General features: G+C 38.2%; 1 protein-coding gene across 1 annotated transcript in view; it reads right to left on the minus strand.

Moving 5' to 3' along the window:
* The window catches only part of DPYS (dihydropyrimidinase), a 126,528-nt gene that overhangs the window by 46,652 nt on the left and 52,630 nt on the right, over nucleotides 1–27,246 (minus strand). The window contains exons 5-7 of the mRNA XM_044668750.1: nucleotides 21,619–21,775; nucleotides 17,833–17,974; nucleotides 14,756–14,898 (exon numbers count right to left, since the gene is read on the minus strand). Of these exons, the coding sequence (XP_044524685.1) occupies nucleotides 14,756–14,898; nucleotides 17,833–17,974; nucleotides 21,619–21,775 (442 nt within the window). The remainder of the gene's footprint in view (nucleotides 1–14,755; nucleotides 14,899–17,832; nucleotides 17,975–21,618; nucleotides 21,776–27,246) is intronic.

Here is a 27,246-nt window from a genome sequence, read left to right on the forward strand (position 1 = left end):
TAATAAATCTAGCTATTAACAGTCTTGTGACTTAAGAGTTAATTACAATTTTTGGCAACCACCCATTCTAACCATTATACTACTTATATATTATAATAATATATAATGAAATATATAATATTTATACATTTATATTATATATATATGTATATATATATATATACATATATATATATATATATATATATATATAAAACCCATGAGAATGGATCTCCTTGAAGGTAGGGTCTCTCCCATAAACCTAGTTCTTATTCCAGTGTCAGGTACATTATAAATTCTTAATAAAAGCTCATTGACTAAGTGTAACCTTGAAAAAAAATCATCATTTATCTGAGCCTCAATTTCCTTACCTGTAAAATGAGAGAGTTAGAATAGATCATCTCTAAGGGTTCTGCCGGTTCTATACCAAGAATTCTTAACTGGTTCTGTGAAGTTTTAAACATTTTTTTCTTTTGATAACTGTATTTCAGAAAATGGTTTCTTTTGTAATCTTCTGTATTTTATTTCATTTTGTTTAAAAACAACATTCTGAGAAGAGGTCCATAGATCATATTAGATTGACAAAGAAGAGTCTTTATAATAAATCTCTGATCTCATCTTTGGCTAAGAATGGAAGGGAAAAAACTCCACCAAATAAGCCCATTTACTTCAGAAAGTAATGCTACTACTCATGCGTTGTGCCTTTCATTAAGGTCAGACAGATCATTGCATAAACGTTAAACTATGATTAGACTGGCTAGAAGGAGCCCTTTGTCTTCAGCCTCTCCATTCCTGCTCATCCAAGTATGACCCCATCCTTGACTCTGGTTGTGATCTTGACCCTCCCCTACTCCATCAGCAACCCCCTCCCTTTCCTGGCTTCTCTTATCTCACCAGGCAGTTTGAATGACTCCAGCTCAGCTCAGTGTATGCTGCCCTCTCTGAAACTCAAGCCTGCCTCACTTCCTCAGCCTCCTGTTAGCCCCATCCGGCTGATTCTTCACCTGAGGTCACACCTGAGGTCTCCCACACTCAGGCTGTCAGATGTTGCTAGAGAAAATTATTAGGATGTGTTTCCTAAGTGATCTCATCGACTCCCACTGCTTCAATTATCACCTTTAAGAGGATGACACCTAAGTCTATGCCTCTTGCTCTGACCTCTCCCCAGAGTGCCAGATCTACATTAACAGCTGTCTGAAGTACCTTCCTGACACCTCCAATTCAATCAATATATCTCAAACCGAACTCTTCACCTTCCCTCAAAATAAAAGCTTGTATTTAGGAAGCATTGTCAGGTTCATGAAGTTCTTTCTAAATGTTATCTTTATTATATCCTCACCACAGCCTTGGGAGGTGGGTGTTATTGTTATCCTTATTTTTATGGAAGAGGAATCTGGGGCTGGTAGAAATTAAATGATTTGACCAGAGTTAATATCAGAAGTCTAAATTTGAACTCAGGTCTTTACTCTGTCACCTAGCTGCCAATAAAAACTTCTTCCTTCCATTCCTATTTCTTTTAACCATAAAATCAGAGATTTAATACCAGAAGAGAGACCTTAGAAGGCTCTTTTCCTGGGGGGCACTAGGGGTGTCTTTGGACTGTTGTTTTAGTTTTAGTTTTTTAAATAACTGTATTCAATATAATTGATTTTATTTGTAATCTCATATATTTTATTTCATACATTTAAAAACATTGTTTTGTTTTTAATGGCCTTTGAAGGCCATTAAGTTCTTCAGTCAACAATTGAGGAAATTCTGGCACATGGAGATTAAGTATCTTGTCCTGAGTCTACTTACAGATAATAAGTGAGATTTGAACCTAGATCTCACTGATTCCAAATCCAGTGCCCTCTCTTCTGTTCCAAATCACTTCAGGTCCAACCCACTGAATTATCTTTGGCTCTTCCCCCTAGATCCATGTTGGCGAACCTATGGCACATGTACTGTCTTCCTCACTGGTCCCTCTGCCCAGAGGGAGCACTTTCCCCCCTCCCCTGTCTGGGATAAGGGGGGTCTCACATGTGGTATGAGGGCACATATTTGGGCACTCAGTCTCTAAAAGATTCTCCATCACTGCCTTAGCCAGTCAGTCATCTGTACATCTGGCCAAGGCTAGGGTAAGGACTCTACCAACTGTGTGAGCTGTCCAAAACCTTAGTTTCTGTAGTGAATTTATTTACTCTTTACTGTGTTTTAGGTAGCCCCCAGAAATTGTCTACTGGTTATAGGATCATAGATTTAGACCTGGATGAGGACTTAGAAGTCATCAAATCCAACTGCCTTCCCTTTACAGGTGAGAAAAAATGAACCTAAGGCAGCTTAAATAATTTGTTCTAGGTCCCAGAACTAATAAGCATCTCAGGCAAGATTTTGCCTAATGCCTTCCTCCCTGCAAGTGCAAAGCCCTTTCCACTATACCACCTAGCTGGCCCAGCTTGCAGGTGCAAGAGAACCCAATATATGAGGTACTGAACAAAAAAGGACAACATTCCTCTTAACCTGCTTATTGTGTCTTTATCATGGTCTAGACAAGGGGTTCTTTACCTGGGGGGGGGGGTGTCTTTGAACTGTTGTTTTAGTTTTGGTCTTTTTAAATAACTATTTCAATATAAATTTTATTAAAAATTGATTTTCAAAAAATAAAATAAAAAATACATAATTGATTTTTTTTGTAATTCCATATGTTTTATTTTATACATTTAAAAACATTGACTTGAGAAGGGGTTCGTAGGTTAAGGAGTCCAAGACACAAGAAAGATTAAGAACTTCTGCCCTGGGGTCTAGTGATTAACCTCTGGAACATCAAGTTAAATCAGAATCCAAACCACAAATAAGCTTAATGTTCTTTTTCCCCCATATAAGCAAAGATCTGGAACTAGGAAGGGAGTTCATAGACCATCCAGCCCAGTCTCCTAATTTCACCAAGCACTCCCTTGGGAGATAATGGGCATTTGTGTGTTGGGAATAGAAAAATGGAGATATTTATGTTTTGTTAGACTTAAAAATCAGTCTGACAGACTACGGAACTATTTCTAGCCTGGGCAAGCTACCCCCTGCCCCAGTGTTTCCCAGTACAATCTTCCTTATCTCCCCCTATGATAAGCCTAAAACTAAAGCTATCTTATCTGATGAATATTTACCTTCTTGAGGAATGTTTGCCTATGTTTACCTTCTTAACAATATTTGCCTACTTAATGAATATTTGCCAAATGCTTCCTGACCCCTGACTCTGAAACCCCCCTCCCCAGATGCTTCCTGACCACCTGTCCCTGACACCACTTTGATAAATATGTATGTACCAACCCCCTTCCCCAAACATTTCTATATAAACTCCTGGCTAAGAATTCCAAGGGGTCCTTTAGGCATGCCTCTCTGCCTAGCAACCCTAGCTATTATTGCTAGTAAAGAATGAGCCTCTTCTTGCATATTGCATTGTCAGTGTGATTCTTCTTCCTACCATGATGGAACCTGGGTTAGGTATTAAAATTTGGGTACAACAGTTTCACAGAGCCCAAATCAGACCATGAAAATAGTGAACCCTATCTCTATCAGAACAAGTCTAATTAAACTGCAGTCAGCCATAGTCTTCAGATTCTTTCCTCTTTCACACAACCAATTACACTGCTGAGATCCCAAAGTGGAAATCTGAGTCTGAAGGAAAAAGAGAGCCTTGTTTCCCCAGGTTTGCTTTAGCACCTCTGAGGAGTAAGGAAAGCTGACTAAATATCACAAAAATGTGGCAGAAATTACGCCTTTCTCCTTGTTTCTTTTCTCTCATTCCTTCCCCACTTCACACTCCCACCAGATCTGACACAAAATTCACCCCGTCAGTTAGTGGCAGTCTACCTCAAGACATACAGACATAAAGAATTGCAATTTCTTCTGACCCTGGCCCTGCTGAGGCCTTGCTCAGATGGCAAGAGTAGCTCTCAATAAGTCTCGGGAGAGTATGTGAGTTTGTCATTGGACTCTTTCTTTCCTTAGTTTGGCTGCTGAATTGCCACTAAATCACCCATTTAGAAAAAAAAATTTGTGTGTGTGTATGTGTATATGTGTATGTGTGTGTATATACATACACACATAGATAGATAGATAGATAGATAGATAAATAGATAGATAGATAGATAGATAGATAGATAGATAGATAGATAGATAGATAGATAGACAGATGGATGGATAAATGGATGGATGGATAGATAGATAGACAGATGGATGGATGGATGGATAAATGGATGGATGGATAGAGAGATAGATGATAGAGATAGATTATCAAGGTATTATATTAGATAATATTAGACAAGGTATTGACAAATATTGATACAATATTGATATAAAATGGCCATCGTGGATGTATGAAGGCAATTCTAAAGGATTTATAGTTTTATGAATATAATAGAAGTAATCCTTTGGGACACATGCTTTGGCTGAGTAGGAGGGAAGACTGGAATTTCTGATGTTGCTAAAGGACATGCACAAACAGTGGCTTCTGACCGGCTCCCAATTCTAAGGGGGATTCATGAAAGAGAATTAGACAATGAACAAAGAAGAGTAGCCCTCTTAATAGACCTTAAAAGAAGTAACTTTGGCAGCAAGCAGATGGATTGTCAAGGAGAGCCTGAGCCTGGACCTTGGACCCCTAGCTGCTGTTTCTGCTTCGTATTTCTTTCTCTGGGCTCAGGTAACCAAAAAGAAATAAAAAAGGATAGACTTTTGAGGAATCTTTCTCTCAGGAGTTCCTCAGTCAGAATTATTAACAATAAGAGTTTTCTGCAACAATACCCTTCTCAGAGAAGATGATCACCCGTGGGAAGGTGAGATCAATCTATACCCTGAATGACCAGAAAATATAGGTTTGAGGGAGCTCTCTGGACAGTGCAGGACCAAGGTGAAGGAGGTGTAGCTATTGAACAGTCTTTTTAAATGTTTCACGTTTTACGTACTTACCTCCTAAAAGGATAAAATAGGAGTTATGGATTGCTGTTTCAAGTTTTAAGTCTTTGTCAATGTGTGTGTATGTGAATCTTTTATGTTTTTAAGCATTTATTTTATGTAGAGAAAAAGTAGCTCATCAATATCTGGCCTCCCTTGAGTGTCTTTCTGATCCCTTCAGGGCCCCCTAGACTAGAACCAAAGCCTCCAGGGTAATACTGTATGGAGCTAGAGATAATGGGGTGTGTGTGGGGGGGGGGGGGGGGAAGAGTCTGATCCCTCCCTTTTAGAGACCAGGCTCTTCCAGGACTGAATTCAGTCTACATGATTTCAGAACTGGGGATTTTTCATGAGAGAGGGTACTCCAGCCCCAGTCCCCAAAGGATTTGTAACTATATAAATTTATGGAAATACCTACTATTCTAACTATGAATTAGAAGATAAGTCCTAGGGGTGCCTGAGAGATACAGAGGATAAATGGCTTGCCTATACTCATATCAGAGGTGAAATTTAAATCCACATTTTGATGATTCTAGACCCAGCCCTTGTACTAGATTCTAGAAAGTAGTTAGAAATGCTTATAAACAAGAATTAACCTTTGATGTATATAAGATTTTTGAGAAAAATGTGAGTTATTATGGCAAAGGATCCCAAAGGCTGCCCACTTTGAAAGAAGGCTAATTTATAGACTCACATCAGACAGGTTGTAGTTCAACTGACTTCTTAGTGATCCCAGGTCCATATACGAGTACCATTTTTGTTTTGTTTTTGAGCAGACATGATTTCATTAGTAGAGGGCATTCCACTGAGGAAATGTCTCCAATTGATGCAGATCAGCACCTACTCTATGATTTGTAATCCAAGAAAAGTATTCAGGGCACTCAAGGATGTAGTGACTTGCCCAGGATCACATAACCAATATATGTTATGGTGAGAATTAAACTCAGAGTCTCTTGATTCTGTGTCCTGCTCTCTACACAATCCATTGAAGAAAAGTGAATCTAATAACTGTTAAACTACAAAGAAATTTTTTTTAATGTGGATGTTTCTGCCCTACTTACTGCTTTTCTTTTTATAATTGTTTGTTTCTATGTAAAGATGGTTCCTTGAAAATATCATTATTCAGATATCCTTTTTATCCAACATTAAATATAATATCACAAGATTCACAGGCAGTCATCTGAGAAATCCTAGGAAGCTTCACTGAGTGGTTGATGAAGAAATTCTATATGTTTCTGATTAGCGAATTTCCCAAGTGGAGAATAGAACTAAATGAGGTGCTACAATTCCTCAAGAAATAATAGCAGTAAAATTGTGTCATTTACTATTTGGACTAATAAACAAGAAATGAACCATAAAAGTTAACTGAATAATAATGACACCAAGTTAAAATGTAATACATTTAAAATCATAAACTGAGATACTAAAATGTAAATATAGATAAATATGTATCATATAATATATGGATAGTGATTAGAAAGGCATCTCTGATCTTAGTAAATATAAGGTACTTTGAGAGGGGAAGCTAGGTAGCTCAATGGACAGAGTGCCAGGCTTGGAGTTGGGAGGACCTGGGTTCAAATCTGGTCTCACACCCTTCCTAGCTGTGCGGCCCTGTGCAAGTCACTTAACCCTAATTGCCTAGCCCTTGCCTTTCTGTCTTAAAATTGTTAGTAGGATAGATACTCTCAGTTGGAAGTAGCTATATAGTTCAGTGACAGAGTTAGGAAGACTCATCTTCCTGAATTCAAATATGGCGTTGGGGTGACTCTGGGCAAGTCACTTTACCCTCTTTGCCTCTGTTTTTTAATCTATAAAATGAGCTGGGGAAGGAAATGGCAAACTACTCCTGTATCTCTGCCCAGAAAATCCCAGCCCCATCACAAAGAATCAGGTATAGCTGAAAGGACTGAATAACAAAAACTCCCAGATAAGCAAACTGCTCTATCCATGCAAGTCAACCCCTTCTCTACATCTTAGGGAATTGCCAGGAGAACTAAGGCAAATGGCTTATCTAGGGTGACAGAACCAGTATTTATCAGAGACTGGACTTGAACCTAAAATGTCTTTGCTCTAAAGTCAGCTCTTTAACCACTAGACAATACCTGTCTCTACCCAAAACATGTAAATGCAGTAGATATTATTTTAAAAGCTAAACATTTTGGTTATGTTTACCCCAAAAAGTAAACATAAGGAAATTCTAATGTCCAGTTTTCCTTAATCGCCACTGCATAAAGGTAAGGACAGAAGGGTTTGTTTAAAACCCAGAGAGATGAATGGAAAACAGAAAAATACAAAAATTCTCGAGTTTGGCTTTAAGCCAGATTTTCGATTTGAATTGAAGAAAATTTCTGGGAGTAAACTATGGTGGGGTTTAAGGTACAGTCGGGAAGGGAAGCATACCTGGATCTTGACACACAATTCACAAGGAAAACTTAAAGCTAGGGGAGAAAAAGAAAAGACAAAGCAATGTTATAACAAAAGGGAACTAAAACTTGTGAGAAATGAAGGGATCTAAATTTATGTAGTCCAGAAACCAGATGAGTCAAAGAGACAAAAAGCAGGCTATAAATACCCTCAAAATAACAATATATGGTAAAAGAAGTAAGCGCATTATTCACAGTTCAGACCATTGCTCCTTGTCTAATTGCCTAGAGAAGATAATGCTCCAACTCAGTACTCTGTCCCTAATTTGGAAAATAAAGGAAGTGAGAGAGATCCTAAAGAATAGTGTTTGAGCATCAGTGTCAAAGACTTTGGGGTCTAATTTAAATAAAAATGACAGGGAGAGCTTGAGTGGACTCTTTCACAGTAACAGGAATAAGAATACAAAACAGACTTGCATAAAAATTATCAGCTTTTTAGCAGATCTGCAAACATAAATCATTCTGTTGATATTCTTAAACACTGTGACTTCTTTTTAAAAAAAAAAAAGGACTAAAATTTTATAGATCTCTTTTGTTGTTCTATCATCTAATTTCCTCTGAGTGGCTTCATAAATTTACAGGAAAGTTCCTCTGTTTTGATTAAAGGGCAACACCATGGTACAGTGATGAGTGTTGGGTGAGGAGTCATAAAATCTGGGGTCCAGTCCCAAGTTCTGAATAGGACACTTTAGGGACAACTATGTGGCTCAGTAGATAGAGTGCCAGGCCTGGAATAAAAAGGACCTGGGTTCAAATCTGATCTGGGACACTTCCTGACTGTGTGACCCTGGGCAAGTCACTTAAATGCATTTGCCTTTGTCCTTCTGTCTTAGAGTTGTTACTAGGCTAGAAAGTAAGGGTTTTAAAAAAAAAAAGATACTTTACTGCTCTGCATTTGAGTTTGTCCATCAAATAGTGCTACTACCTTGGTACAGCCCCAAGACAATCATGTCTTGACTATCGCAGTTGCCTTTTGGTTAGTCTGTCTGCCACAATTCTCTTCCTACTCTAGTCCACCCTCCACTCAGCTATCAAAATGAGCTTTTTAAACCCTAAGTCTGACCATGCTATTCCCTCCCTTCCAGATTCCCATTCAATTAACTCTGGTGGCACCCTATCAGCACCAAGATCAAATATAAAAATTTTTCGTTCTTGTTCAAAATTTTTCATAATCTGGCCCTTTCCTACCTTTCCAGTCTTCTTATGCCTAACGCTTCCCCTCCAGTGACACTGACTTCCTTGCTGTTTTTCACTCAAAGCAAACCCATTCTCCAGCTTCAGGAATTTTTACTTTCTGTCCCCCATGTTTGGAATGATCTTCCCTGCTCATCTCTGCCTCCTGGCTTCCATGGCTTCATTTGAGTGCTAGCTAAAATCTCACCTTCTACAAGAAACTGTTCCCCAACCCCCCTTAATGTTAGTGCTTTCCCTCTATTGATTATCTCTAATTTATCTTGTATATATCTCTTTTGTACGTAAGATACTGGCAAGTTGTCTCCCCCATTTAGGCTACAGGCTTCTTGAGGGAGGAGATTATCTTTTGCCTTTCTTTGCCAACTAGTCATAGTGCCTGGACAGAGTTGGCATTTAATAAATGCTTATTGACTGACTGATAACTACTTCACAGTAGTTATGAGCCTCCTATGATCATATATTTAGAGCTAGAAGGGATTATTTAGCTCAGTGGTTCCCAAACTTTTTTGGCCTACCATCCCCTTTCCAGAAAAAATATTACTTAGTGCCCTCCTGTCACATACTATCGCCGCCCCCTTACAGTGATTCACTGCCCCCAAATGCACCTGTGGCCATCACCGACTCCACCAGGGGGTGGTGGTGTCCACTTTGGGAATTACTGATCTAGACTTTCTCATTTTGCAGATGAGGGAACTGAGCCTTAGAGACAAATGACTTACCCAAGTCACCCAACAGAGCTGGAACTCAGGTCATCTGACTAAAGGCAGTGCTCTTTTCCATTGTACCACAAACCAAATAAAAGGATAATATGGGAAAGCTTTTTGAAAAAAGGATTACGAGCTGTATATGCATAGAGGAAGTATTCCTATAGATCTGAAAGGTGTTTTCAAATAGATTAATATTGTCATTCACTGCTTATTTTCTCTAGTGTAGGAAAAGATAACTTCTAAAATTATCCAGTGCTTTCCCAGCCCCCCCCCCCTTTCCAGGGAGTACTGTTATCTCCTCAAGCCAAACAAACCATTTAAAAAACCTTATCTGGTCACAGCAACTCAGGAAGTCACCTGATCTCTGAAAGACATTGCCTGGGCCAGGCTTCTATGACTTAGCTCACAATATCTATCATTTTATGGCACTGGAAATGAAAAAGCTTGTGAGAAAAATATAGCCATATCAAGACCATAAATTATCCCAGATTCTTTTTAGGTTAATATTTAAATATTCTTCCTAAAAACAAATTGTATTAGCACTAGTAGTAAACAGAAGTTAAGTATAAATAGTTTTAATCACTCAAAATCCCCAGATCAGGGTCAGAGCCAAAAGGTAAGATGGAAAGCATAGAGATTTAACAACTGAATAATTGTTCCTCTGATGACTGGTTCATGAAATCATCCCTTTAATAAAAATTTATGAAATACCCAACTTTGTGCTGAGTGCTGTTATTTCATGCTGAGAATAAAAATATAAGTCCCTTTAAGGCACTGACCTTTCATATGAACCAAGCTGAGGTTGAGAGAAGCAGAAAAGGTACTTTTGTATAAAGAAAAAGTTAAAATCGACTGGCAAAGGAAATAAGGTATTGTCTCTCTCATAGCTGAACAGTTTGGTACCTGAAAAGAGTAGGAAAAGAATTCTGATCTAGTAAGAATTACTAAAATATGCTTGTATAGAAACATAATCTTCAGTTCCAATTGGGGAAGTCTGGACCAGAAGATGAATGTGGCACAAATAAAAAGGCTTGAGTAACCTTGTAAAGGATATAGGATGATGCCTGGTTTGCATGTGAATAGACTGATGAATTAAAAGGGGCAGAGAAAAAACTTTTGTTTCTTAAAAACTGATAAAATGTAAATATGAAGAAACAAGTTTGCAAGACCTAAACTGAGATGGAGTATTGTTTTGAAAACTGATTAATGGGTGGAGCTGCTGAGTATTTTGGTCCCTCAGCTCATTTGCATGTAATTGTTTTAAGGCTTAAGAGGATAAAACTCATAAGATGAAAAAGTCCCATATCTATTTGGAGACATAGGGATGATTAAATAAGAACTTGATTTCATAGGGGATATTTGCTGAGTTTTTAACCTTAAAAGTGATGGGTAGATTTTGAGTACCAGAATGCTCTTATTTAAGGCATTGAATGTATGTGAAGACAAGTGAAGAACTGAGTAAGAAAGACTCAGAAGGGGTTGGGAAAATATTCCTGTGGCAACTGAAGAAGTTATCCACAGGAACACTAAGCTGACAAGAAAGCTTTGGCTTCTAGCTTCTGATTAGCCAAATCAAAAATGGAGTTCATTTGGTGGAAAAAAAAAATTGGTTCGCTCTACTACCCTTTGGTGCCCTTCAAGTAGGAGAATTTTTTCAGAAGCTTTGGTTGTCCTTTGCAGTCTTCTCTTGTTGGAGAAGGAAAAATAGAGAGGAAGGGGAAAGCCAGCATTTGTAACTATTTTGTTGTATAGGAGGAAATGCTGAGCTGTAACTGAACAATGAAAAATTGAGACAGATGAAGAATTGACCAAGATCATTTACCTTGCTCAGATTGTCAAATCTTAACTGTTTCACTGTAAGCTCTCTTGGTGCCAGTCTGATTGGATGACACAGTATCCTGGCGACTGCATGCTTAACAAATATTATCTCATTTTTTTCATCTTCACACCCCTGGGAAGTAGGGGAAGTTGTTTAGTTATTTTTCAGTCGTGTCCAACTCTGCATGACCCCATTTGGGATTTTCTTGGCAAAGATACTGAAGTGGTCTGTCATTTCCTTCTCTGATTCATTTTATAGATGAGGAAACTGAGGCAAACAGGTGAAGACACTTGTCTGGGGTTATATAATAATAAGTATCTGAGGCTAGATTTGAATTCTGGAAGATGAGTCTTGCTGACTCCAGATCCACCCTTCTATCCATGCTGCTGCCTAGCTATTATTAGGAACTATTATTATCCCCATTTTATAATTTGGTTTGGTTTGTTTATATAGTCCAGAGAGAACCAGTTAGCCTAGGAATATTTGCAGTTCTTTGGCTTAAAGGGAGCCATTTGCAGCTAGGTGACACAGTGGATGGAGTGCTAGCCTCGGAGTCTGGAAGACCCGATTTCAAATCTGGCCCCAGACATTAGCTTTGTGACTCTGGGCAAGTCCTTAACCTTGTTTGTCACTTCACAGTTTTCTAATCTGTAAAGTGAGCTGGAGAAGGAAATGGGAAATCACTCAAGGTTTTTTGTTTTTGTTTTTTGCCAAGAAAACTTTAAATGGGAACTCAAAGAGTTAGATCATGACTGAAACAACTCAACAACAGCAAATTCAACAATTCAATAGTATAACTTTTTCAACATTCTTTTAAGGTTAATTGTAGGTTGAAAAAGCTTTGGAAACTGTTTCATCATGTCCAAAATAGAATAGGATTTACTCAGCTGGAAAGCACTGAAGATCAGCAGATCAGCAGTTAGCAAAGAAGTGACTTTGTCTGAGACAGATATTCCTGAATGTAAGACCAGTTACATTCAAGCCCGCAGTCCAGAGTTAAGAATTAGCCTGATATACGGGTTTTCTTCCTTCATGTGCTTCCCTGACAGATTTCTATGTGCCCATTCTCCTCCACAAATATTGAGTGTATTGCTGGAAGAGTATGATGAAGGCTTATGTGTGAGTTGTAATGTATTTATCATTCCTACATTTGGTTTAATATATGAGTACCTATGAAGGTATTATTATTTATTTTTGCTAAATAAATAGTTGTGTTTAAAGATGCCATTTTTATCAGTGTCTAATTAGTGTAAATGGAATTAAAACTGGGGCTAAAGAACTAAAATGGTGAATTTGGAGAATGTATTTTTCATACTCTTCCCACTTCACCCCCTGCAAGCGATTTATCCCCAAGGCCCATGAGATAGTTTAAGTATAACCACATAGTAGTTCTTTTGGGGAACCAAAACCTGTTGTTAAGAGAGGTAAGGCCCTAAATGCCTACCTCATGTAAACATGACACAAAATCAAAAATGAAGTAGCTCTTGCCCTTGACGAGTTTACATGCTTTGGGGAGTTATTCTATAATAATATTAACTATCATTAAAAGTTCATAATAGGGGCAGCTGGGTAGCTCAGTGGAGTGAGAGTCAGGCCTAGAGACGGGAGGTCCTAGGTTCAAACCCGGCCTCAGCCACTTCCCAGCTGTGTGACCCTGGGCAGGTCACTTGACCCCCATTGCCCACCCTTACCAATCTTCCACCTATGAGACAATACACCGAAGTACAAGGGTTAAAAAAAAAAAAAAAAAAAAGTTCATAATAATACTAATAGGTATAATTTCTTTAGCACTTTAAGGTTTACCAAATGTTTTACAAATATTATCTCATTTTTTTTATTTTCCCAGCAACCCTGGGAAATAAAGGTTATTACTGTATTTTCTCCATTTTACATTTGAGGAAACTAGTCTTCCGAAGAATCACAGGGGGGATTGTGAAGATAAAATTATATCTCTGTCTATTTTAATGAAATCAATCAGCAACCTTTAACTCAAACAATCAAGAACTCAAAGTACCCCTACTCAACACTTGAGTAAGAGAGTTCACAAGTCAAAAACTCTCACTTCCAAAGGGGACTGCCCAAACATGGGTAGGACTAAACAAACTGAAAGAGTGCAATTGATTTCTGTGAAGAAGGTGAAGAGACAGGAAATAATGTGGAAAAGAAGCATAAAAGAAGAGACTAGCATGGCCTTCTACCATTCCTTTCCTGGTGTTTGGGGAGATTGTTTCTGGAGATTCCTGCCTTGACTTTGGAGGAGACTCTTTCCCTGGATTCTGTGTGGGTGAGTGGAGCTACTTTCTTTTCCTTGGAGTCATTCTGGTGTTGGTGGAACTCTGGCTGAAGACACCACCGGGACTTCTGGCTCAGGATTACCAGGAAATCCACATGGAGATTGGGACTTGGAGAAGTCCTTGCGCAGGGTTGGTTGAGCCAGACTTCACTGGAAAAAGGCTAATAGGCTTGTTAAGGCTCTGTCTCTTTTCTACATTTCCCACTTTCGCTATTTCTACCTTGTAAATAAAAGCTGCTAACAGTCATTTTGACTTAAGTGTTAATGTTTTATAAATGGCAGCCATTTTTATAACTCTCATGTTGAGTCAAAGACCTAATTTTAATCCTTACACTTTCCTAACATCACAAAGCTAGCTGTGTGTCAGAGGCTGGATTTGATTTCAAGTTTGACTCCAGGTCCAGCACTCTATCTACTATGCCACCTTAATGTTCATAGCTCTCAGATCAGCAAAGCACCACAGAGTAATTCAACCCCTTCATTTTTAAACTATTAAGAAAATAACTGGAGTCTCAAATGCTGCCCATTAGCACCTTTAGGTGTTTTTTTTTTTTTTTTTTTTTTATGAATGGTGCATTTATACTATTTATATTCCATGAATCACAGAATTGGCAATGGGGAGCAGACTAAGGTGTTTCATTAAAGTCCAGGAAGCATCATGATATTATTATGACTGGTCAACTATGTGCATTTGTTACTGGGTTGGGGAAACTACAAGTTCTAGAGCTGGGAGTAACCTCTATAATCATTTAACCCAATAATTGTCAGTGTGATCTAGGGATGCTTGGGGATCTTCAAGATCTTTCAGGGGGGTTGTGAGATCAAAATTATTTTCATAGTAATACTAAGACATTTTTATTTCTAATATTATCAATATGTATGACTCACATAAACAAAAGCTCTTTAGAAGGTCTTCAGTAATATTTAATCATTTAAAGGGCTCTTGAGACCAAACAAATTTGCAAGGTGTAAAAGACATACCATCTCCCACCTCTTGCCTTTGCACCACCTGTCCCTCAAGCCTGAATGCTCTCCTTTACTTTCTTATCTTTCTCTCTTTGATCCTCAAGGACCCTTAGTGGCTCTAATCAAGTGTCATCATGTCGTGAAGTTTTTTCCTGATTTTTCTACTGAGGACCACTTTCTCCTTTCCACTTATCCATTCACTTTGCATTTACTTTGTACATGTCCTATATTACTTACTATAAACATATTGAATCCCTGCAGTAGGATTCAAGCCCCTTGAAGACAGGAGCTGGTTTTATCTTGTCTCCATAGTGTCTACCTTTGTGCCAGGCACACAGCATGCTTTTCATAAATTCTTATTGCTTGGATGGTTAAATGATGGAAAACAACTCCTTTCTCTAGTTCCCCATAAAGTCCAGAAGTATGTGACCTTGTGCCTTACCTTGTAGCTTTTGGATCCCAAATAACAATGTCAGCGTCAGATCCTACAGCAATTCTTCCTTTCCTTGGATAGAGATTAAAGATTTTAGCAGCATTGGTGCTGGTGACAGCAACAAATCGATTTTCATCCATTTTGCCACTATGCTGTAATATAGTTCAAAAAGAAAAAAAAATCATTCCAAAAAGGAAATATGTTGATAATCTCCCACTATGACTACCTTTGAGGTCTGCAAAGCACTTTTCTATGTGCTTTTCTCATGATGACCCTGAGAGGGCACATACTATTATTATTTCCATTTTGGAGAAGAGGAAATTGAGACTGAAAAGTTAATTAACTTGTTTAGTGTCATACCACTAATAAGAATCTGAGATGGGATTCAAACTCAAATCTTCCATATTGTAGGTCTAGCATTCTATCCACTGTGCTACTTAACTATCAATATAATATTGAATATCTAATGCTAGAGTGCTCAGCTTATTTTGGGTTGTTCATTAGACTCAAAAAACTGCACCATGATCCAGACCATGGAATACAACAGTTGATTCAGGGATAATTTGTTTTTAACTTTAGAGATTATTTAGTTTAACCCTCTCATTTTATAGGAGAAGAAACTGAGACCCAAAGACTGCCCATGGGCAGTAAGGACCTGAGCTGGGACATGAACTCATATCTTCTGGGGTCTAAATCTAGTTCAATTTTTGCTACATCATGAATGTTCCCCTAACCACAACAATGTGCTAAGTACAAAGGTCTAGAGCTTTCAGAGTCAATGTCTAGGTCTTCTCTCCATGTAAATCCTTTTCTGTGTACTCCTTATGTCATGGATGCTACCATGGATTCTGGGACCGACTCTGCCAATACAAGTTGAGTTTTGGAAAGTGCTATCAAGCTGGAAAAGTTCTAAACAGGGACCCAGCAACAAACTTCACCTCTGGCATCTGCAGATCAATCAGCCTAGCTAAGCCAGGAAAAGCCCATTCATCATGTTAGCTGTAGAATGATGAATTTTTTGGCCATGGCAAATAAAAAGAAAAATAACAACCACCTCATCTGCTATGGCATCTGAAGGTTAGGGATCTAAGATGGTGTGATGGGTGTCCACATCAATGAAGCCTGAGTCTTTGGTATATAAGGAGTATCAGCTTGGAAAAAACAATAATCACACTGTCTCTTATGTTTACCAAAACCATAGAGAATCTGCATCTGCAGTCAGCTAAGCATGAATAATAACATCTGCAGTCCCTGTACTGGTGATATTTTGCATTTTTATTAAAACGATCATTTCCTAGTAATTCAATGAGTGAGGATGGATGAAATCCTCTTGTCTCAGATTAAAAAATATATTATTTCTCCATGACTCATGTTTCAGGAAGGCCTGACCTTTTCCTTGCAAGCCTAATACCTGTAAGTTCAAAGTACAATTGGAGTTCAGATGACTATGGCCCCCAGTATGAGGGATGATCCATCAGTCTAAAGAAAAGACCAGGGAAAGATGATGGCAAGATGGAGAAGTGCCATCTTCAATAGTTCACAAACCACAGTTAGGCTTCCTTGCTTTCTCTGGAGACCTCAGACATCACTCATGCTACAAGGTGACCCAGAGGCATGGTCCTGATGAATGAGGGCCTCCTCTGTGTGTTATCAAGAGGCTACCAAACTAAAATAGTAACAGTGAAAAATAATTTATAAATAGGAATTGTGTCTCATAATTGAAGTTGATGACAATGGAAAAGGGTGATATTCTTATGACAATAGCAAAGATAAAGGTAGCAGCCCTTACAGAACTGGGTTGGAGTGGGAGTCTGTATGAAAGGGGAAGAGAAAACATTGGACAGGAATAATTTGGAATTTGCTTTTTCTTTTGAAAGAGGGAAATATTTATTAAGTGCAGGCTTTGTGCCAGGTGCTAGCTTTTCAAATATTTTATTTAATCCCTACAACATTCCCAGGAGGTGGGTGCTATTATTATCATCCCTATTTTATAGCTGTAAACTCAGCAAACAAAGGTTAAGTAGTAAGTGTCTGAAAGAAGATTTGAACTTGGATCTTGCTGATTCCAAGCCCCATGCTTTATCTACTTCACCACCAATCTGCCTTCCTGGAATAGTGGCCATAGGTATTCCAACTCATTAGAAAAATATACCTCTCTCTATCCTCTAATTATAAAGTGGTTGTTTTTTTAAACCCTTACCTTCCACCTTTGAATCAATACAATGTATTGGTTCCAAGGCAGAAGAGTGGTAAGGGCTGGGCAATGGGGGTTAAGTATCTTGCCCAGGTTACACAACTAGGAAGTGTCTGAGGCCAGATTTGAACCTGGTACTTTCTGTCTCTAGGCCTGGCTCTCTATCCAGCTGCCCCACTAAGTATAAGTTTTCTAATTAAAAATTCTCACTGAATATAGAAAGCAAATAGGTGGCCATAGCTTAGATTGTTCCCATTTTGTTGGCAAAGTTTTAAGTATCAAGCCCCTACAGGATGGAATGAAAAGAGAGTTGGACTTCATGTCAGAAAGATCTGAGTTTGAATCATTAGTGAATTGCATTTTTATTGTTTTTTAAATCTTTTGAACGAGGCTTTATAAGCTCATGCTTGAAGGCTGAGTTTATCACTTATATGTGTCCACAGACAATAATTTTTAAACTGCAAGTCACAGCATCCATGAGTCCCACAGGCCATCTCTGTGGGTTTCTTGAAAGAGAGTGTTATTGGGAAAAATATGTTTCATTCAAGTCTTGTTCTGTCATCCCTTGTCTCTATTCCAATGATACATTAGGGTTTAAAGTTCTGAAAACCAAGGCCGAAGGGCCCTAAAACCTCAAAGACTTTGAACATGCTTAGCATCATCTGCTCTATAATTAGCTTAATTAACTTCTAACAGTTCTGCATGGTGTGGCAATAGAGCCCCCAAGCTGTGCAAGAGAGAAAACTGTGCCCCGGCTTTTCCTATAATAGAGGGAGCTAATTTTCATACCCCTGTAGAAACTGATAGAGGACTTCTCTGGGCAGGCGTTATTTACCCTGGTCTTGGGGCTACAGGCTGGAGGACAGCATGGGCATAAGCTCAGAAAACTTACCACACCCCTTTCCCACAGGACAGACATTCTATCCTCAACACCATTGACCCCATTAGGAATCTTGGTAAAATCATCCTTCCCAAGGGCTTTCTGGCAGGTGTTGAAAGTGCAGTGGTCTGTCCCAGTTGTGGAAAGATCATCGCTGTAAACATACAAGACAAGAATGAGAAGGCATAGAAATGAGACTTTTCAAGGGAGATATGGTGCCCCAATGGCTCTCCCCATTGTGTTCCCTCCTCCTGAGCCATGATGGCAATAACCAAACTGGTAATGCTAGACTTCACCAAGAACATAAGTTTTCTTCTTTTTGTTCTCAATTTTCTTCATTTCCTTCTTTAGATCACCCTTTTAGAGAATCTCATTAGTGAAAGCATAATATTGTAGAAAAGACACTCAACATGGAATTAGAATCCCTGGACTCCTCTATCCCATTTTCAGTTGTATGATTTGGGGAAACTCTAATATAAAGTCTCTCAACTTTAATTTCTTCATATGGAAAAAAAGGGATGATAATATCAGTCCTGTCAACTTTATGGTATCTGTGACTTCCAACACTACAGTTTGGTAGGTCTCTTCCTTCCTTTAAAATGCAGCTTAAACATCATCTTCTGCATGCAGACTTTCTGGATTCACCCCTACTGCTAGTCCCCGCCGCCCCAAACTACCTTGTATCTAAGGTCTTTGAAAATATCTGTATTCATTCCCTTCATATTGTAAAAATAAAATAAGGTGAGCACACAAATAAGGTCAGAACTTGAAAATAAACGTTCGAAATTGTTTCTAGATACTTTTGATAGACGTTATCAAAGCATCTTCAGTGGTAAGTGAAGTGAAGCTCAAAGCTTCGAGGCCAGGTGCAAGGAACGATAAAGAGACTCTTGTTTATGAAAAATAAACTATTAATTTAAATATATATAAGGGGAAAAGGATTTCTAATTCTAAGGGATTCTAACTCCACCCAAATCAACTCCCTGGTCCTGCAAGGAACCACTTCTGCTGTGGTTCACAGGCTACACTAATCCTCACTGATCTAACTAACCATATTTATACTATTCTAAATAAACCTAAACACTTTAACTTTTAACTTCGCCTTTAAGTTATAAAAATAACCAAGGCTAGCTGGTTGAGTCTGCATAAGAATCAAGTTAGTCTGTTAAGACTCAGAGTCCAAACCAAAGACCAAGTTTTTTTTTGGTCTTTTCAGAGTTTAACTGACCTATAAACAGCAACAAATAAATGAATATTGTTTCCCAAGTTGGAAAAGAAAACACTCTACTCCTTCAAGTCTTTCACTCAGACAAAGATAGAGAGAGGCAAAGATGTTACCTTCTCTAGCCCTGAGAGAGAAAGAACCTGTGTGTGTCTCAGAAGCCCTCTCCTGGAATGCCACACCCAGAATGCGTAACTGTCCTAGAAATAATGGTTATAACTACCAACAGTTGAAATTAACACTCTCAGCTCTATTTAAAACTCCAATTCTTCCTCAAGCCAGCTTCTCTACTTCTTATCTCTAAACTAATAAAAACAATACTTATTTTCTAATATCATCCTTATAATATTTATCCTATATATACTTGGGTATATTCTTGTTGATCAACTTAGATAATAGTTGTCTCCAAGATAGAAGGTAAAGGTTTGAAAACAAACAAAAAAAATTATATTGATTCCAAGTATTCCAAGAACCAAAAGTATTGGTTCCAAGAGAGAAGAATGATAAGGAATAATCAATTGGGGTTAAGTGACTTGTCCAGGGTCCCAGAGCTAAGAAGTGTTTGAAGCTATATTTGAACCCAAGACCTACCATCTCCAGACCTGGTTCATTATCTACTGAATCATGTACCTGCCCCTAGATAATATTTGTAAAACACTTAACCTGGACATAGTAGGCATTTAATAACTGGTTGTTCTCTTTACCCTTCCCTTCCTTATTGTCTCTTCCATTGGAATGGAAGCTTCTTTTGAATAGGGATTTTTAAATTCTTTGTACATATAGCCTCAATATCTAGTATGGTACCTAGGTAATATAGCAAGCTCTTGATAAATACTAGTTAATTGGTTTTATTGTGATGAGGATAAAATGAAAAAAGTCTGAGTAAAAGCCCCTGGAAAACTGTAAAGATCTAGGTAAATGTAAGGAATTAGCATTATTAGAAATGAAAAATTCAAATATATTTTGACAACAAAATGCCACAAAGAGTTTTTAGCTTGAGGTTTTTTATCTCTTATGTGTGTGTGTCATGAACCTCTTTGACAGACCAGTGAAGCCTAGAAAATCCTTCTCAGGATAATGTTTTTTAAATTATTGAAGAAAATGCTAAATGTCAAATATTAATGAAAATAAAGATGCAATTTTTTTCCCATCCAAGTTCACAATGCCCTGAAAGAGATCTTTGGACCTCAGGTTAAACATCCCTGCCAAGGAGAGAAGAGATTTTTCAAAAGACAGATGGAAACAAAATTTTAAAAGCATAAGTCATTGATAGATCCTTTTAGATTTCTTTTAATTCAGAAGGGAGTGTGAATACCTCAGTTTGAGAATATGAGGTTTTCCCCAGTCAAGTTAATTTCCCAAACCATAAGGGCAGGTAAGTTGGATGAAACTTAGGAGATTCAAGGAAGAGAAGTAAAAGTATCTGACCTACTGTAGTTGGAAAACATATATAGCTTCCAATTCACACATGGTAGCTGGAGAATCTGTACAGAATTTATATAAGGAAAAGGAATAAACATTTATTAACTACTTACTCTATGCCTGGCTCTCTAAGTGTTTTACAATTTTTACTTAAGGGGGCATCTGGGTAGCTCAGTGGATTGAGAGTCAGGCCTAGAGACGGGAGGTCCTAGGTTCAAATCTGGCCTAAGACACTTCCCAGCTGTGTGACCCTAGGCAAGTCACTTGACCCCCATTGCCTAGCCCTTACCACTCTTCTGCCTTGGAGCCAATACACAGTATTGACTTCAAGACGGAAGGTAAGGGTTACTAATTTTTTAAAAAATTTACTGATTTTCATAACAACCATGGGAGATTGGTGCTTTATTCTCATTTCACCATTGAGGAAATTGAGGCAGATAGTAGCAAAGTGACTTGCCCAGGGTCATACAGCCAATGTCTGAAGTCAGGTTTGAACTCTCATATTCTTAACTCTAGGGCCAATGCTCGATCTGTTATATTATCTAGCTGCCTCTTGTGATTTGATAGAATGTAAGCTCTTTGAGAAATGACTTTTTCATTTTTATTGTATTCCTAGTATCTAGCACATAGTAGGTACTTAAATATTTATAGAATTGAATTAAATATGATCACAGAATTTAAAGTTGGAAAAGTTATTAAAAATCTAGTTGAACCTCCTCATTTTTTTTCCTGAGAAAATTAAAGCCCAGAGTTCTTGGCCAAGGTTTATTCTTGTTCAGTTGTCTTTAGTCATTCTTGACCCTTCACAACCTCATTTGGGGTTTTCTTAGTGAAGATACTGAAGTTATTTGCCAATTCTCTTTTGGCTCGTTTTACAGATGAGGAAACTGAGGTAAACTAAGAGACATATCTAGTAAGTGTTTAAGATCAAATTTGAATTTGGGAAGATGAGTCTCCCTGACTCCAGGACCGAGGACTGTATCCACTGCACTTCCAAGCTGCTCCTGGCCAAGGTTATAAAGGTAATTAATGAGTAGTAAGAGTAGGGTCTGAACTTAGTCCTTCTGATTCCAAATCCTCCTTATTCCACCCAGCTATCTCCACTAAACCACTTTACATGGGCGCAATGTTCATAATCTCTCAAGAATAATTACTTAGCCAGTAAGTTCATCAGGAAATCAGGAGTTGAAGGATCTGGTCTTAATGGAGGTCCCATGACATGGTGGGCAGCATGATGCCATTCTTTATTCCATTGGTGAGTCCCATCTGTTCCAAGACTAGCAGCTATCGGCTCCCCAAAGACCACCTTTCCTGAAAAGGACAAAGGCAAGCTTTAACAATTTTATTAGCATTTAAATGCAGGTATGATATTATTTCCCTTTCCCCTTAAGTAATAAAAAAGATAGGGAGTTAAAGTCAATGTATTCTAATAAGTCTGCTGCCTTCAACCACATCTGATAAGGTGTACTTAATAATATTGGAGATACAGAGTTCTAATAGACATCTTGCTTATAAATGTTATTACTCTTTTTAAGACAGGTTCTCTCTGGAGAAGAAGAGTCCTGGTAAATCCAATGAGAGCTTTACTTCAAAAGATGAGGAATTAAATTGTTTACCACTAACCAAAAAAAAAATCATCCATTGATCATAAGATCCTATATAGAGATGCATACTCAAAAGGATGGTCATGTTGCACATCACACACAGATTCACACAAGTTATGTCTGACTCTTCATGACCTCTTTTGGAGTTTTCATGGCAGAGATATTGAAGTAATTTACCATTTTCTTCTCCAGCTCATTTGACAAATAAGGAAACTGAGGTAAATGGGGCTAATGAAAAGCCACTGGATTGGCCGAAATAGTTTACTTAGTTTACTCAAAAGCCTATTTATTTGAACTAATAATAAGTAGAAGCTAAGTGGCTCAGTGGGTTGAGAGCCAGGTCCAGAGACGGGAGTTTCTGGATTTGAATCTGGCTTCAGATACTTCCTAGCTACATGACTCTGAACAAGTCACTTAATCCCAATTGCCTAGCCCTTTCCATTCTCTGCCTTAGAACCAATACTTAATATTGATTCTGAGGCAAAAGGTAAGGATTTAAAAATAAACTAATGGTAAGTGAAATCATGATTTCATTGTTATTGAAAAATACTGGTATAAGAACCTCTTCTGCCAATGCTCTGTGGCAGTCCTCTATGGCTTAGTAAATAAGTCCAAATAAAGAAGTTTCCTGAAGATCAGAGAAGTCAAATGATTTTATTAACAAATGTTTATTAATTATTAATAAATGCTTATAAACCTAGTTGACTTTCCCCTGGCTGCAATATATATTAAGTATCATAGATGGGATTTGAACTCCAGGTTTCTCAATGCCAAGCTCTGCTTTATATCCATCATCTCAAATTTTCTGTGGGTTAATAGTAGCTAGCCAGGGTCTCCAGAAAACTGAAGTAAATGTGGCACTTTGTAGGGGACTAAAAGCAGATGGCTTCCAGCTGTCAAAATTGTTACTCATCTATGACAAATCCTTTTATGCCTTTGGGTCTGTTTCCTGTTACATGCAAAGAAAATAATACCATTGACATCCTCTGGACTGTGTCTGAAAGGAGGAAGGTGACCAGGAGGGTAAAGAGATTGGAAATCATATCATCTCTGAGATCTCTTCAAACTGTGATTCAGTGGTCTTTGTCACCATTTTGAAAAGTATTGGTGCCTGTTATTTTAAAATCATTCTTACTTCTCCATATAGCTACTATTTTAAAATTCTGGATAGAGTCATTGTACCTCTTCCTCCCTGCCCCTGGAACTATTATAATAGTTCTTATAATGCAGAAAAAGCATAAAGCAAAAAATAACCAATATAATGGTCTTGTCTAACCACACATGCAATATTCTGCCTCCATAAGTCAGTTTTTTAACATGAACGAAGGAGTAAAGTACTACCCACCTCAACAAACATTTATTTTTCTATTAAAAAAATTTTAAACCCTTACCTTCTGTCAGTATCAATTCTAAGACAGAAGAGTAGCAAGGGGTAGGCTATTGTTAGGAAGTATCTGAGGCTAGCTTTGAACCCAGATCCTCCTGATTCCAAGCCTGGTGTTCTATCCCCTGAGCCACTTCCCTGCCTCACAATAAGCATTTATAAGCACTTACTATATACAGTTGCACATATGGTCTAAAGCCAGAGAAGGTGAAGGTAATCTTAAAGAGGAAGGTATTAGTATGTGGAGAGCCCAAAGTTTCATACAGCAGGCAGGAGGTAGACTGAGTCTTGAAGGAAGCCAAGGAAGCTAAGAAGCAGAGAAGAGGAAAGAGAGCTTTCTAAGCATGGGAGATAGCCAGTCCAAGGAATGGATAATAGGATTTAGTGTTCTTTTTTCCAGAATTGCAAGCAGGTAGATGTAGCTGGATTATGACATGTCTGAAAAAGAGAAAAATATTTTTAAAAACTAGAAAAGTAGGAATTATGATTATCATTGAAGATTATAAAGAATATTAAATGTCAAACAGAAGAGTTTCATGTCCAGTGATAGAGCTAAGAGGGAACCCCTGGAGCTCTTTGAGCAGGAGGAAGATGTGGTCAGCCTGAAAATAGAAAAATCACCTTAACTACTGAGTGGAAGAAGGTATGATATGGATAGAGACATGATACAGAAAGATCAGTTTAAAAGATAATTATTGAAGTATTTCAGGTGAGGGTTAATGAGGGTTTGAATTAGGGCTGTGGCGATATGACTGGAGAGAAGGGGATAAACATAAGAGATGTCCTAAGGTAGAAATGGCAAGATTTGCTGATGGATGACATATGTGGGGTGAATGAGAGTAAGGAGTCAAGGATGACACTTAGGTTGTGGGCTTGCATGACTAGAAGAATTCTGATGCCCTTAACAGTAAAGGAGAAGTTAGGAAGAGGGGAGAGTTTTGGGGGAAAGATATTGAGTTTAGTTTTGAACATGTTGAGTTTAAGATGTCTTCCAGAGAGGCAGCAAGGTAGCCCAGTGGATGGAGCACCAGGTCTAGATAAAAGAGGTCCTGGTTTCAAAACTGGTCTCACACGTTTTCTAGCTGTGTGACTCTGAAGAAGTCACAACCTCAGTTTTCTAGGCTTTACCACTCTTCTGTCTTAGGACTGATACTTATTTAAAATCTAGGACAGATAGTAAGAGTTTAAAAAGAAAAAAGAAAGATGTCTTCCAGTTTGAAATATCCATTAGGCATATTGAGAGTGTGACTAGAGGTCAAGTGACAAATTGGGGCTGGATAAATAGTTCTGAGAATCATCTCTTAGAGAAGATCATTAATCCTTGGAAGCTTAAGATTAAGGAAAACAGTACAGAAATAGAAAAGGGCACTCAACAGAGTCTTGAGGGAATGCCTATAGGTATTGAGCACAATCCAGATGAAGTCCAGCAAAGGAAAACAGCAGCAGTCAGATAGGAGAACCTGGAGAGAGCAGTATTGTGAAAACCTAGAGAGAAGAGAGGATCCAGGAAAAGAGGGTAATCAACGGTGTCAAAGACAGCAGAGAATTCAAGAAGGATAAGGACTGAGAAAAGGTCATTAGATTTGGCATTCAAGAGATCATTGATCCCTTTGGAGATGTAGTTTTACTTAAGTTATCAGAAGGCAGACTACAGAAATCTTAGAAGAGAGTAAGAGGAATTAAAGTTGAAACATCGTTTATAGGTAGCTTTCTCAAGACGTTTAGTCATAGAAAAGGAGAAGTAATAAAGGATAATAGTGGGATGGTTAGATAAAATGAGGGTTGTTTTTTTTTTGGTTTTTAAGGATGAATGAGATATCAGTGTGTTTGTAGGCTGCAAGAAAGTATCCAATAAATAACGCCTGAAGATAAGAGAATGTTGAAAGTTTAGGCAACTTTCTAGAGAAGACTGAGTGGGATGGGATCACTTGTGAACACAGATAGATTTGCTACAATAGCAAGATGGAAAGCAACCTCTCCATCTGAAACCAAAATGAAGGAGGAAAGAATAGAGAAAATTGAGTGATATTAGATGAGGAGGAAGGAAGAGAGGGAGCTCTCTGTAAATGGTCTCAAATTTTAGTGAGATATGAGGTGAGGTCTTTTGGTTGAGAAGGTGGGAGAGAGGGAAAAACTCAATTTGGAACAGCTACTGTGAAAAGTGGGCTACTGAATCAATTTGGGAGGAGCAGAATATTTTTCTGTCTCCATTGAAAGTAGAAAAACCATAATGCTTTACTCATAGATAGGAAGAAAGCAATTTGCACAGGACACGTTGTTATGGATGCAAAAGAATCACCCTGATATGTCCTTGCTATCCCCCAAAATAGGAGGCAAAAGCATTTCTCTCTATTTTTTCAAATAAGTGCCCAATAACATGAGCAATGCTGAACTTAGTGACTTAATCTGCAGTCACTTTCCAAATCGCTAACTCAGTATTTTCTAGGGTGCTTTGTCACAGAGAAAAGATACTTATCACATGTTCCATTCAATCACTTGTCCTATCAAGGTAATAAAAGATTGTAGTTCCAAAAGGTCTACCATTTTAATAGCTATCAGCAAGAATTAAAAGGATCAGGTCTTGCCAGAATTCTTTTGAGATCTGATGACAGGTAATTTTCCCAGTCATCCTTCTTTCCACATCTTAGAACATCTTAGGCCACTTTTCAGAATGTGCAGCCAACTATCACTTTACTGAGTTAATGCTGAGGGTGGAGGCAAGTAGGGGGAAGGATGCAACCCGTTGACAATTGTCCATTTAGTCAAAATGTCAACTTCCATTCTTCAAAACCTTTACAAACACTAAGCAACTGGGAAAATTTACTGGTCTTTTTCCCACTTACAATCTGGTGATGCCGCCAAAAAACTGTCAACTGGCAACAAAAGGGAGGAGAAGCAAAGAACTTCAATAACCTACAAATCAGACAATTAGGCTCTATATGTAATCAAGAATTAATTGTATGCATATAAAGAGGGATGAGGAATTCAGGGTAGGAACTAGTCACAGCACTTTCTCCTTCCTCTTCCTTGGCAAGGCTCATGGAGAAGCAATGTGTTACTGTGATTGAATGGTGACTTTGGAGACAAAGAACCTGAGATTACATTACGGTTTTGCCTCTTTTACCTGATTGACTATGGCCAAGTCATTTTGGTTCTGGGCATTAGTTTCATCATGTAGGTATAAAATGAAATGATTGGACTAAAAGACCTAGCCCCCTTCCAACTCTAAATCTAGGCTCCTCTCTTTTTAAGAATTTCAGGTCACCTCAGGGTATCTATTGTTGGACTTAAGCATTACAGCATTTGGATGATAAAACACATTATATCCATTCTTATTGTACTTTCAGACAAGAGCTGTAATTTCACTGGTAGAGCAAATTCCCAACAAAGAAATTGTTTCTACTGAGACAGATCAGTATCTGCTCTGAAGCTCAGGGTCTTAGAGGTTGTCTGGGAGCACCCTCAGATTAAGTGATTTGTCCAGGGTCACCTAGTCAGGATGTGTCAGAGACAATTATCCTGACTCCAAACTTAAAAGTTCAAAAACCATCTCTCTAGCCACTATACCGCATTGCTTCTCTCTCATTATATTTTTGTCTTTATTACACTAGATACCCAGATGTTTTCAGCAACTCTTGGGAGATAAATAAATCTTTACCATTAATCTCCTCCCACTCTTTTGGCAAATTTTACAAATCCAATCTGTCTCTCTCTCTGTCTCTCTCTCTCTCTCTCTCTGTCTCTGTCTCTCTCTCTCTCTCTCTCTCTCTCTCTCTCTCTCTCTCTCTCTCTCT

This window comes from Gracilinanus agilis, chromosome 1 (assembly GCF_016433145.1).
Source record: "Gracilinanus agilis isolate LMUSP501 chromosome 1, AgileGrace, whole genome shotgun sequence".
NCBI lineage: Eukaryota > Metazoa > Chordata > Mammalia > Didelphimorphia > Didelphidae > Gracilinanus > Gracilinanus agilis.